Genomic DNA, 13,255 nt, shown 5'->3' on the forward strand with positions numbered 1-13,255 from the left:
TCTCTATCTCATCTGTCTGTCAAATGGAAATGAAATAACAGAGAGAAGTTGCCAAAATGACTACTTGAGATCCTTTAAAAAATACACAAGAGGAGAAGGATGTTCTATTACCTCCCATCCCACAGCTCATTCTGAACACTGCCTCTTGAATGGTTTTGTTTGCTTCTTCAGTTCACCTTTTTCTTGCTAATAAGCACCAGCCTTCCTACAAACATCAACCTGAATCTTCGAATTATTTTGAAAGAATGCTATGTTTAGGGATATATTAATCAGTTCTTTGAGTAGACAGCAATTCTGCTGGTAGTGCTTTGGGAATACACTTGCCACCCTGTTACACAGTCAGAATTTACGCTGTAGTCACGATCGTATCTCTAACCTGAAACATTGCTTTGTCTCACTGAAGGGGGAAGGTAGGTCTCCTGATAAATGTACCAGAGGAGACTGTGCTTTGCTCTTTGCCGTACTGCTGTCTGCTTCCATGACCTCGCAGCAGATTCACAATTTCTGTAAAGTTATGGTGGCTGAAAAAATTACGATACTCATCTTCCCTGCTCCTCTGTCAGTACTCACTGTCTTAATTAAGATGTAAAACAGAACAGTTTTAAGAAGCAGCTACATTGGACGACCATTATCCCACAGCAACAACTCACAGCCTGAAATACACACTTAAAAGGGCATCTTCTGTTTTTACCAAGAGGGAGGTAATCCCTGGCACAAAGCCACATCCGACACCTGTATGTGGCAAATGCATCTGCTACTGCGGCTAAGCCCGACAGGCATCGTGAACAAGAGGCCACGGGCAAACGATTTCTCTCTCTGGACACGCACATATGGCTTGATGCAGCACTATGTGCGGAATCCTCCAGCCAGGTCTGAGCCAGAGTCACAGGCACCGTGTTATTTGCATGACCACAGTGTTGTAGCTAACCTAATTAGCACCGTGTCCAACCTAATTAGCACCACCTACCAACAGGGTTAAGTACTTCGGGTGCAGCAGCACACACATGCGAGTCTAGAGCTGCTGCTTCCTATTCTGCAAGTAACTTGATGAGTGTGTGCTCTGTTGCATGGTGTAGAGGTGCCCTCTGTCATGTTCTTTTTTAAATAGCAAACACAAATAATTTCACTTTATTGCTTCCAAGGCAGTGTGAAGCTTCACTCACTGCTGATTTTCCATACATTTTCTGTTTAACTGAATAGGATAAGAAATACTTAGCATACCAAAACACCAGGATAAAATATGTTTAGGATATGCTTCTGTATGTGCATGAAAAGAACCCAAATAATGAAAACAACTAGGTGAAAAGAAATCCCTAAGTCCTTATGCTCAGCTGCTCACGTAAGTGCTGACTCTCTGCTACCTTGTCTCTGGGGCACTAATTTACAATTCTGTAAGATCCTACTGTAAACTGCTTAGTAGCAATGCTGTGTCCATTTGCACAAGCATGAATGATGATCCAAGGTGTGAAGCAACAGAAAACCAGCCTCTTGTATTTATATATGACCTTAGGGAAGTACATCTCCTTCAAGGCATAGCTTTGGGAATTTCTGTTTTCCAAAAAAAGGATTCTGTGCAAGTCTAATCCCTTTTAGCTTCTCAAATAAACTCAAAGAGTATGCCCATTTCAAGCTAATACATGGACACATGCAGCGTAGTAGTGAAATCCAAGTAACTAAGGTGGGCACTATCAGCTGGCAGTTTAACATGTGTGTCATGGTAGAAGAAATCTTGAGAGATTTGAAGGCTGCAGCGACTGCTTCAGGGAGGGGATTCCGTATGTTGAGGGTGACCAGAAGGACATCATTAACACCGCTACAAGAAAAGCAGATGGAGTAGATACAGAGACTGAGAGAGGACAGCAGATGACAGGAAAAGGCAAAGTTGTGAAGTGCTGTGGTACAACTGAGAACGCAGCCGAGCTGACAGAGCACCCAGCTGCTGCTGAGCGGGTGGGCTCCACGGGCACTCGGCAGAACAACCAGGCAAACCCTTGCAAGACGTGAATGCTTCTGTGCCGGCTTAGCTCCCAAGGCTGGCTCGCCGGGGTGAGATGAGCACCGGTGTTGGCACAAGTGCCAGGAACCAGCCCACGAGGAGGGGTGAGCAAGGAGGCGCAGCACTACCCTTTCAGCAGCAGCAGCTAGCTACCAGCTTGGCTTAGCCCTATCATCCAAATCAGGTCACGGCTCGACAGCTACCAACCAGCATAAGCCACTGCTGCTCTGCAACCCCACGTCTCTCACCGCTCGTCTCTGCCCCAGACCTAAGCCCTCAGCTGCACCAGCACAAGTGCTGCCTGACGGACCATCTCGGAGAAACAAGCTGGTTGAAAAAGGTGCCTCTCCTCCCTCCCCCACGCTGCTTTTCAGCCAAACCAAGTTCCTAATCTGGTTTACCACACAGCTGAACAAAACAACTGCGCCAGCAAACTAGCGGGTGTATCAAAGAGAGAGGAACGAATGGCTGGGAGCTGAGACTGGCTTAGGCCAGCACAGCTGCCAGAAAAATTGTCAAACTGCACTCTCAGAGGGCTAGAGGGCTTGCGGAGACAGGGAAATCTATGGAGACACGCTAAAGAGGTAAGTACAGAAAGGAGCCACAGAAATAGGCCAGGGAGATAAGCGCAAGAATGGTGTTTCAAGGGACCCTTTTGACAGGTCAGGTCAGGTGTAGGGAAAAAGCTGTCATAAGCAGAATGAGAGATAACAAAAGCCTAAAAAAAGCATATCTGTGATGTGGACAGAGATAAGAGGCAACTTTAGAGAAGAAAAGGAAACAAAATTCATACACATGAAGATAAACAGGTCAAAAAAGACAGCAAAGATGACTCCCAGGTTATAGGTGCAATGGACAGAAAGTGATTGTGTGCTTTCTGGACAGAGGCACAAACTCCCTGCCCAGGCGAAAAAAGGGGTGCTTGTGTGGGGACTGCAGATGGAGTTTCAAGTCGGGAGGTTCTCTGAAACACTATACATTTCCTCAACAGGTGGAAGCTTTTAATTCTGAATGAATTCCTACTTATTTCTTTTTTTTTTTTTTTCAAATGAGCGTAAAAGCTAACATACTTGCACTTGCTCATGATGGCAGAAGTGGCCAGTATTGACAGCACTGCCATGGAGGGCAGGCACCTAAAATTATTCAGATGTTTTGCAAACCTTCACATAAGAATCCAGAATGGGCCAAAGCTGCATCTTTTGTCCCTTACCTTTTTGAGGGGAGAAGCAGTATTCAGATTCAGAAGCCCTGTCTCTGCCTCTGCTGTAATTCTGCTACTGTCAAAAACTAGAACTACAGCTAGGAGTGTTTAAGAGTTGGTTTTGACGACAAATTATTACATCAGGATGGAAAATGAGTCCACATTTGTCTATTTCAGTAATGGAATGAAAAAGTAAGCTACTCTCACTTTTTGGAGTTATACTCAACTTCTGCAGACATTTTATTGCAAATCTTATCTCCTTCAGTGCCATCCAGTGGAATTCCTGTGAAATATCATGCCTGTGCACAGGGAGGATACACAAAAATACCACAGCACACAAAACAGCTCTGCATTTTCGGGAGGTGCTGTTCACACCAGGTAAATTGCAGGTTGTCAGGGATATTGGTATAACAATAATGAAAAACAGAACCATGATTTTCAATAGCAATAATTCAAATTAGATCTGACATTGTTGCCTGGAGTCTCAGGAAAGCTCCTTACATAATTTCTAAAATAGTTATTTGTGTCTGCAAAATATGTAGCGCATACAAAATTCATTCTGGTACAGCATGGTATAAAGATTTAATAGCATCCATTTGTGTAATGTGCCTACCCACAACCCAAGCCAATAAAATATTAGTTGCAATTTTTCTTTTCCTTCAAGGCATGATAGTTTGACTGAAGGAGTAGGGGTATAGGTACATACACTCTCAATAATACAAGTATTTTTAAAACATATTCACACATATCTATATTGTATTACATATGCGTGTGTAGACATGCATGTGTGTTGTATACATACACATGCACACACACATACAAACAAAAGTTCAGTATGTTATAGCCTCATAATAGATCCCTTTTTTCAGGTAAGACCTCCTTGTCCTTTTAGTGCTTTCCTGAATCCTCTTGAATTACAATGAACTCGTGCCAATATTTGCATTAAGATTCCTAAGGCGGTTTTCTTGCTTTTTCCAACTTTAGGGTAGAGCTGCCTGCCAAAGGCCTAAGGCTTCCCACCTAAAAACTCTTTAAGGGTGGCTTGCAAGACAGATTTCTGCAAACAAATGGATTTCTACTTCTTTTGTTCCTTCACAGCACACAGAAAAGACATGAAAATATCTTATACTAAATTAGAACGGCAGAATATTTTCTTCGTCTTACCCTAGCAGATGTCTACTGCAATGGAAAAAGCCATTGAAATGCTAATGTCTCTGTGCTCTCTGAGTTTTAACTTTCCTTTCTCAAAGTCTCTGTTCAAATCCCAGTGGTTCCTCTGTCAATGCTTCCCTTCCCATCACAGCTTGTCCCTTTGCTCAGAGTCAAGACCTGATTCTGTTTGATTTTGCCTGCTCTGCCAATGTGCTCTCACTCTTCTGGTTTCCTCACTGACTTCCACATCAATCCTCTCTCGGTTCTCTTGGTCCTAGGCTCCTGGCATACAGTCCTCCTCCAGTTCTTCATCAATACATACATGTCCTCTTGCCTTGAACTTCTCCTTCATTTCTCCTTGAGTATTTAATTTCCTTCCTCACCTAATCCCAGTATCCTATCCCTATTACTCTCCGGTTAAGCCTTTCTATCCCCTCGTAGTTTCAGTCCCAGCATATGTCCCGCCTCCACGCTCACTGCTTCCCTCCCCTCAGTCGGGTCCGTGTCCCCTCACCATCACGCGCAAGCACCTGTGCAGAGGAGACAACGGCAGCTTTTGGGGAGTGCAGGGGATGGTCTCCACAGCCTCACCCTCCGTCCAGAGACACCCCCAGCACATAGTGGCAAAGACAGGACTCTTTCAGGCCCTGCAGCCCACAACTTGGGTAGCAGCAAGGAGGGTGGGAGCACATGCTAAGTCAGGAATCTGGTAAATTTATTTCTTCAAAGGCTTATAAATTATGCTAAGTGTAATCAGAAGCTCAGACACCCCCCTCACAATTCAGTTTTTCACGGCAAATTCCAAGTCTGCTCTAGAGCATAAAGGCATTTAAGGACTTCAGAGATAACATCTCCACAATATTTTATTCTAGACAAAGCCCTTTTTTTCCTGCCTTTGTTTAGATCATGTCTGGTAGCAGTAAAGTCATCCTAAATTCCCACCCTCAGCATGGAAAATTTCACGCCAAGCCACTGACGTTTAGTAAATGGTATGGCATGGTTCAGCAAGCAAAATATAGCAAGTGGTACACTACCTTTAGCTGTGGTTAAAGCTTAACAAACTCATTTCAAGGAAAAGACTGACAACCCTATTGTAGACATTGTTATGTATTTCAAGTATAACATACTACTAAATGCAAAATAGTATTTAAGCTAGTAATAAGAGCACGCACATGTAAAGGAAAATTATCATCAATGAAGCTCTTCATTTTTACCTTTAGTTTTATCCATTGCAATTACACAATATGTTTTCCTCAGTTGGGAAATCTCAGAAGAGTGGATGATTTTGTAATCCAGAGCTGCTTACAGTAGCGTAACAACAGTTGCATAACTGTGGTGAAATAAAAACACAGATTTTCCCTAACTTCCCTTCCATTGGCAAGCCTACACACTCATTAATGCTCTTTTAGCAAGCATTTTCTTTTATTCCAAGGATTAGCTTGCTGAACAGTAACGACTGGCTACCTTGGCACATGCAGACATGTCTCCCTGGAAGTGCTGTCCCTTGCCTGGCTAGGAGACCTTCAATGATCTGCTCCACCAGAACATGTACATTATCTTAGAGAACAGCAAAATGCCTCCTCCTCACCCTTCCTCGAGCTGCGTTTCTCATGAACTCCAGCCAGGGCTCTCGAGTGTGTATTTACTAATTACAGCAGGGACCGACCTACAAGCGGTGCTCAGAGGATTTATTGCGACGGGCCAGTAAGATCCCACTGCCACTGCCTTTCTGCGGCAATAACTCTGAGCTTTATCTTCCCGTTGTTGGGATGTTAAGGGCACACTTCTCATATTAAGCTGAATAAAGAGTGTCACTATATATTAACCTTAACTGCACAGAACATAATCGAACTCAGTGGGGCCACTGCCCTCTGTGTTTCAGCGGGACTTGACTTTGAAGAAATAATAATTCACTGGTTTACGAAGGCAGAAATAAACTTCCTTTATTATACAGGAAGTGCAGGTGCAATCCTGTGATTATAGACACTGGCATGATTCACCTTGAGATTTCAGCTGTATCTTGCCAAAAGAAGCTATTATCAAGCCCCAAATGACTCTAACACCACTACTATCAATGTGGCATTTAGAAGTTTCTTCCCTAGTGGGAACACAACCATCTCTTTTCTTCCGACGTTGAAAATTAAATGCACAGTATTATCACCACCAATGAGGTGTTTAACTTCAAAATTGCCTTTCCTGGTGAGAATGAAAACGCTACTTGTTTCCTTTTTCAAAATTAACAGCAGCTTTTTTCTCTCTTTTCTACTACACGCACTTGTTTAATCAACCCGAGACACAGTATGTCTCTAGTGCTCGGAGAGCACTGCGGGAACACACCTATGCTTGTCTGTGCGTGCACGTGCGACATCCCATGCCCCGGTGCTGGGATCTAGCCTGTTCCCAGTCTGATTCAAGCATATGATAATGAAGTAGAAGGAACATGTCTGGAAATAACAGCTAGGGAAGGCAAAAGGCCTGGCTGGATTCCTGCTGTCCCTGAGGGGCAGATCTCAAGCCCGGGCCAAGTCTCAGCTGGCTTCGTTAGAAAGCAGCCTGGTTCACTGAAGAGTGTGTACAAACGGGCTGGCAGCACGGACGATCTCGGCTCGAGTGAACTCAAACTGTTTGCCCGGGATTCCATTCACCATCCCCTTCTGGGGTCTGTATCGACACTGGGGTCAAAGACCGTGGTACCACAGACCCAGGGGTCTAGGAGACAGGCTCACCGTGCTGCTAGGTGGAAATCCTGATGTGACAGATCCTGTCCTTCATATATTCCAGGCTACATCACCGGACAACCACATGCAGGACTGACACAGCTAAAGCCTGGAAACAGACAGGTAACACTAGACTGGTTGGTGGTGACCACACCGCTGTCCCTAAACCTTCCCACAGCGTTTTTAAACAAACCTGCTGCTCCAAGACACCCACACCAGGGAGTATGCAAACTTTCTGCCCTTTGCTTCCTCTACGTGCAAATACAAAACAATAGTCAGTTTGTCAGGTCCCATCGCGCTCACCACTGCTCGCTCGTGCTCTGCCACTGAATAGTTCTTGCCAATACACCAACTAACACTGCGTGGGCTAACTGAGAAAGTGAAGGAAAAACACTTCCACTCTAACAATGGATACAGAGCAACAGTGCATAGGACGATTTTCTTTTTTTCCTGGCTTAGTTTCCTTAATCCCTCTGTTTTGCACCGTAGAGGTACTACAAGTCAAACCGCTGCACGACAATTTCTGTGAAATAGGACACTAACGTCACGTAAGGGGAAACACTCCCTCCTCAAATGCAATCTGTCTTGTAGTTCACGATGACACGTGTCAAAAATTGAAAACTGAAGCAAACACAAATTTTGGGGAGAAATCAATACAGCTCTCCTGTGACAGCCCTTCACAATTTAAAACTCCCTCCTCTGTCGCACTCATTCAGCAAGTACGATCTCGGCAGACTGGAGCTTGTGGTATCTTGACAGCGCGCTTATTGCTTTTACACAAGGAATTCCCCATCTGGTTTTGAATTAAATTCTGGGGTAAACTTTTGCAGCGTAAAGACAGCCGGCGGAGCTGCAATCAGCAGAACCCTTGGCGGCCAGCAGCCCCCAGCACCCCCCGTCTCACGTTCCCTCCGGGACGCTACAGCAACCCATTCCCTTGGCACCACCTTCCCACCGCCCGCCCTCGGCAAGGCGGGAACGCGCTGCTGCAAGCGGAACGGCGCAACCAAACAGCAAAGCAACGCTTTCGCCCACGAAGGCCCGGGAGGAGGGCGGGGAGCCCGGCGGCCCGCCACAGGCCCAGGCGCCCGGGGAGGGGGCGGCAGGCCAGCAGCCCGCCGGCCCCTCCCGGCCCCGCCAGCCCCAGCCCGGCGCCCGGGGAGAAACCTCGGGCGTCCGCCACGGCACCGGAGGGAGAGGTGAACAGGGAGGGGGAGCGCCGGAGGCAGCCCGGCCCGCGGCGTGCTGAGGGGGCGCGCGCCCAGTCCCCCCCCTAACGGCCGGGCCGCGGGGCGGGGCGGGGCCGCTGAGGGGATGCGGGCGCGCGCCCTTCCCGCCTCGGGCGGCTGGCGGTTGTGAGGTCATCGCGCGCGGCCGGAAGGAGCGGAAACGCTGTTTCCGTTTGGGGGGGAGGAGGAAGAGGAGGGCGGCGGGGCGGCCATGGCGGCGGGGAAGGCCGCGGCGGCGGCGGCGGGCGAGCCGCTGGGTCGGACGGCGGCGGAGGTGGCCTGGGCGGAGGCCCTGCGCGGGGCCTGCGAGCCCGAGCACCACTGGCGGCACCGGCGGGAGTTCCTGCTGCGCAACGTCGGGGAGCCGCCGGCGGCAGGCAGCGCGCAGCTCCAGCGCCTGGTCTCCCTCTCCATGGTGTGGGCCAACCACGTCTTCCTGGGCTGCCGGTGAGTGCGGGCCGCGGCGGCGGGCCCCGCGGGGAGGCGGCGCGGCCTCCTGACGACGCTCCCCCCCCCGTTCCCCCCCCTCCTGTCCCCTTGTCGCCCCTCCAGGTACCCGCCGCAGGTCATGGGGAAGGCGCTGGAAATGGCCGAAGGCATCCAAGTGACCGGCGCGCCTGTCCGCACCACGAGAGATGAACTGGTTGCCAAGGTGAAGAAAAGAGGCATATCAAGTAGCAATGGTTAGCAGATCATAGCTGTGACAATACATAGGAGTCTAGAAAATGCTTGTTTCTGAATGTTGTTCTTCGTGTGCCTCGGGCGTAGCCGAAATCATTGACTTCCAAAGCCTCCCTGTCAATCGTTTCCCCTCTCTGAGCTATGTTTTCCCCCCTCGTAGAATACCTGTAAAATAGATGCGATGCGTAAGCGTTCCCTCGGTAATGTTGAGCTCTCATTTCGAATTCTGATGACCACGACCGGTGCTCATCAAGCTGATTATTTTTTTAATGCGATGTGGGCTGTCGTACTCCAGCTTAAACGTGTCTTACTTTGCCTTTCACTCTAGTCGGACGTTGTTGCTTTGTGAGAAACTTGGTTTCTTAAAGAAATTCTTAAAGTGGCATTTTAAAAGACGTTTTTTATGATACTAGTAGACAAAATACACCTTTTTTTTTTTTTAAGGTCAGATGGTCTATTTAATGCACTTTGGTCATTTTTGGTTTGGACTTTAAGAATAGAAATACGTACTGACCTACGGGTCCCAAGCCAAAACCTGAAATCTTGCACCTGAGTGTTTTTTATGTTTTTGTCAAAAAATACTAAAATATTCTGAAATCGTAGGTTAATGCTTGAAATTCCAGTTCAAGGTGTATTCCTGATATGTACCTTTGAAATTCCCAGAGATCGTTGGTAGAAGTTTTTAGCAAGTAGGTAAATTGTCTCTAGATGGATGTTTCACAGCACAGAAATTACAGAGGGTGACATACTTCACTTGTTTTGCAGAAGGGGTAGAGGAGCCTGCCAAGAAGCGAGCTGTTGAGAAAAGCAAAGATTCTAAGGATGCTGGAAAGGATGTGAAAACAACCAAGGCAGAAGCCCGGAAGCAAACAGAGAGTGCATTGCCAAAAAAGCAGGAAAAAGGTACTAGCAAAGATCCAGAAAGCTCTCAGTCAACTTGCAGTTCAAATCAAGAAACGGCCACAGCGTCAGACGTAGAAACTGAAGGAAAACCTCCTAATGCTGAAAATACCACTGAGCAAAATCCATCTTCATCTGAAAAGGAGTCGGGAGAGAAGCCTTGCTCGGATTCGCCTAAGGAAAGCAAACGTGAAAATGTGCCGTCGCCTGAAAAGAAAGCTACAGTAAGTGCAGTGCCACCGGCTGCCAAGAGCACCCCACAGGCAGTGGCAGTGGCACCGGCTGCCAAGAGCACCCCGCAGGCAGAGGCAGGAGCGGTGCCACCGCCTGCCAAGAGTCCCTCGCAAGCGGTGGCGGTGCCACCAGCCGCCAAGAGCACCCCGCAGGCAGAGGCAGTGGCAGCAGCAGTGCCACCAGCCACCAAGAGCACCCCGCAGGCAGAGGTGGTGGCAGCAGCAGTGCCACCAGCCACCAAGAGCACCCCGCAGGCAGCAGCGGTGGCAGCAGCAGTGCCACCAGCCACCAAGAGCACCCCGCAGGCAGAGGTGGTGGCAGCAGCAGTGCCACCAGCCACCAAGAGCACCCCGCAGGCAGAGGTGGTGGCAGCAGCAGTGCCACCGGCCACCAAGAGCACCCCGCAGGCAGTGGCAGTGGCAGCAGCGGTGCCACCAGCCACCAAGAGCACCCCACAGGCAGCGGCAGTGCCACCAGCCACCAAGAGCAGCCCCCAAACAAGTGCTACCTTGCTGTCTTCCAAAACCCAAGCGAGTGCCCCAGCGTCGGTGTCCAGGAGCGGTGCCCAGGCGGGCACCTCGCTGCTGCTGGCCCCCAAGAGCGGTGCCCAGGCAGGCACCTCGCTGCTGCTGGCCCCCAAGAGCTCCACGAAGGTGGGCTCCTCGCTGCTGGCCTCCAAGAGCAGCGCCGAGGTGGCTGCCTCGTTGCTGGCCGCCCGGAGCGGCGCTCAGCAGGGCTCGTCCCTGCTGACGTCCAAGAGCAGCGCGCAGGTGGCTGCCTCGCTGCTGGCCGCTCGGAGCGGCGCTCAGCAGGGTCCCTCGTCGCTGGCCTCCCGGGGCGCACCTCAGGCCGGTGCTTCCCTGCTGGCCTCCAAGGGTGGCACGCAGGCAGGCTCACCGCAGCTGGCCTCCAAGAGCGGCTCGCAGGCGGGTGAGAGCCCCGCTAAGGCTTTGTGCAAACCGTTAACCAGCGAAGATGCGAAGGAGAGGCAGCCGTTTTTCAACAGACTGTACAAAGCTGTAGCCTGGAAACTGGTTGCTGTGGGAGGCTTCAGTCCGAACGTAAATCACGCAGAACTTCTAAACTCATCTATTCAGTCTGTAAAAGCTACGTTAGATGTTGCTTTTGTTCCCCTGAAGGAACTTGCAGACTTGCCTCAGAATAAGAGCTCTCTGGAAAATATAGTTTGTGAACTGAGGTGCAAGTCTGTGTACCTGGGTACTGGCTGTGGTAAAAGTATGGAAAATGCCAAAGCGGTTGCTTCAAGAGAAGCTTTGAAATTATTCCTCAAGAAGAAAGTTATTGTGAAGATATGCAAAAGAAAATACAAAGGTAGAGAAATTGAAGATTTGGTACTTCTGGATGAAGAATCAAAACCTTCGAATTTACCTCCAGCTTTAAGAAATCCTCGCGAGATCTTGTAGGGGAGGATCGCTGTTTGTACCGTGTATAGTATTTCAACACAAGGACTGAAGGTTAATTTTGTACTTTAAAAACGTAGGCTTCCAGATATTTTGTATTTCTTTCTCAGTTTTGCAAGACAATGAGAGTCCTTTCACTTGGTAGCAATTGTATAAAACTTGTTGGAGATGACAAGTGCGCATTTAAAGGTATGCCTTAATATATAGCACACTAGTGTGCTGTTTTGTTTGCAAAATAGTCTACCTAATTCTTCTATTTTTAATTAAACGATGAAGGTACAATTTGCTGTTCAAAACCTGACAGTTTTGTAATTCTTACGATTTGATGGCAGTGTGCTCAGTTGTCTACCATGCCTTTTTTAGCCACGTAGAAGTATGCGTGTAGGGACCATAATACTTGAATGATTGGAAGCTGTTTAGAAGTTTCGGTCGAAAAGTTGAATCATCCGTTTCAGGCGCGTTGCTCACCATGTTCACTGTTGCTCGTACTAGGGGAGAAAATAGCCGGCTGACTATTCTGATGGGCTGTTTTCGTAACACTCGCAATAGAAACGAGACTGACCCCGTTTAACACTATGCTAGCAGGTTAGATCCCATTCAACACTGGACTGGCAAAGCATCACCTGGCAGTCAAGTCCCAGCTACTTCAGCCACCCAGAACTCTGTAAGCAGATTTAATTTATGTTGTGAAATACCATTTACAGTTTTTTCAAATAAACATGGATTTCTATACTAAGCATATTTTGACTGCTACTAAAACAATAAAACCTCTGGGATGTGCTTTTATAGTATTTTGGTTTTGGCTATTAAATATTCCGGCCATTTCAATAAGTCCACAACACCTTAAGGACAGCTTCACGTTGAGTGGCTTCAAGGTGTAATCCCCCAAGATGAGCTGTGTTCTTTGGATGCGTAGCTGAAATACTGTAAAACTGATAGAGGGGACCTATAGAATATCTGTTTTTCCTTTGTAACACCAAGGTAAGCAAAATGAAGGTGCTGCTGTCTGGTGTACAGCGTTCACACCAACTGCGCCCACCCTTTGCTACATTTTGACACCATCCAGAGTGGTTTGGAGCAAAGAGAGTGGGAGATGACCTTTTATTTTCAGTGTTACTGAAATACCTGCACAAACTGCATGTTTTGGTATATTGGGTAATGACATGTAATTGTAAAAACATAATGTCTTCAGTGCTAGTTTGAATTAATCTTGTCCGATTACAGTAGTTGGCATCATTTAGTGGCGACCTTACCACTTGACCGGCAGACCCGTAGACCGAGTACTACAGGAGTAAGTAGGAATTCCTGGGATCTCGGTAGTATATACGTCCACTTAAAGGCTTCAAGTTCTTTTGTGCTTTTGGGACTGAACCACAGCGGCGGTGTCGCGCTGGTTTTGAACAGCAGCGGCCGTCCGGCCCGAGTCACCCGCAGGCAGCAAGGTGCTCGCGCGTCCCGACGGCCGGCGAGGGCTTGCTCCGCCTGACCCCTGTGCTGCTGTGCCCTCGGTCGCCCTTCGCTCCATTGGGCTTCTCCGGAGATCCCCCTCGGTGTTCCCGGAGCACCACCCGACGCTGCGAACGCAGGGCGTCAAATCGCGTCCTACGCCACGTGAGAACGGGTGCGTGCTGCTGGCGCGGGGCGAGTTCCGTGCTGTAGAGCGGAGTCGCGGTGTTCGCGCCCGGAACCACGAGATCTGTTCCCTGTCCTCACCCTGCTCAGGC

General features: G+C 48.5%; 1 protein-coding gene across 1 annotated transcript; it reads left to right on the top strand.

Annotated features, from left to right (window-relative positions):
* The first annotated feature begins 8,475 nt into the window (after positions 1–8,475).
* On the top strand, positions 8,476–11,813 carry CDKN2AIP (CDKN2A interacting protein). Its single transcript, XM_075421818.1, has 3 exons — positions 8,476–8,742; positions 8,848–8,978; positions 9,742–11,813. Exons 1-3 carry the CDS (start codon positions 8,507–8,509, stop codon positions 11,532–11,534), a joined length of 2,160 nt encoding a protein of 719 aa, XP_075277933.1. The 5' UTR covers positions 8,476–8,506; the 3' UTR covers positions 11,535–11,813.
* Positions 11,814–13,255: the final 1,442 nt, after the last annotated feature.

The sequence above is a fragment of the Opisthocomus hoazin genome, chromosome 5, assembly GCF_030867145.1.
Source record: "Opisthocomus hoazin isolate bOpiHoa1 chromosome 5, bOpiHoa1.hap1, whole genome shotgun sequence".
NCBI lineage: Eukaryota > Metazoa > Chordata > Aves > Opisthocomiformes > Opisthocomidae > Opisthocomus > Opisthocomus hoazin.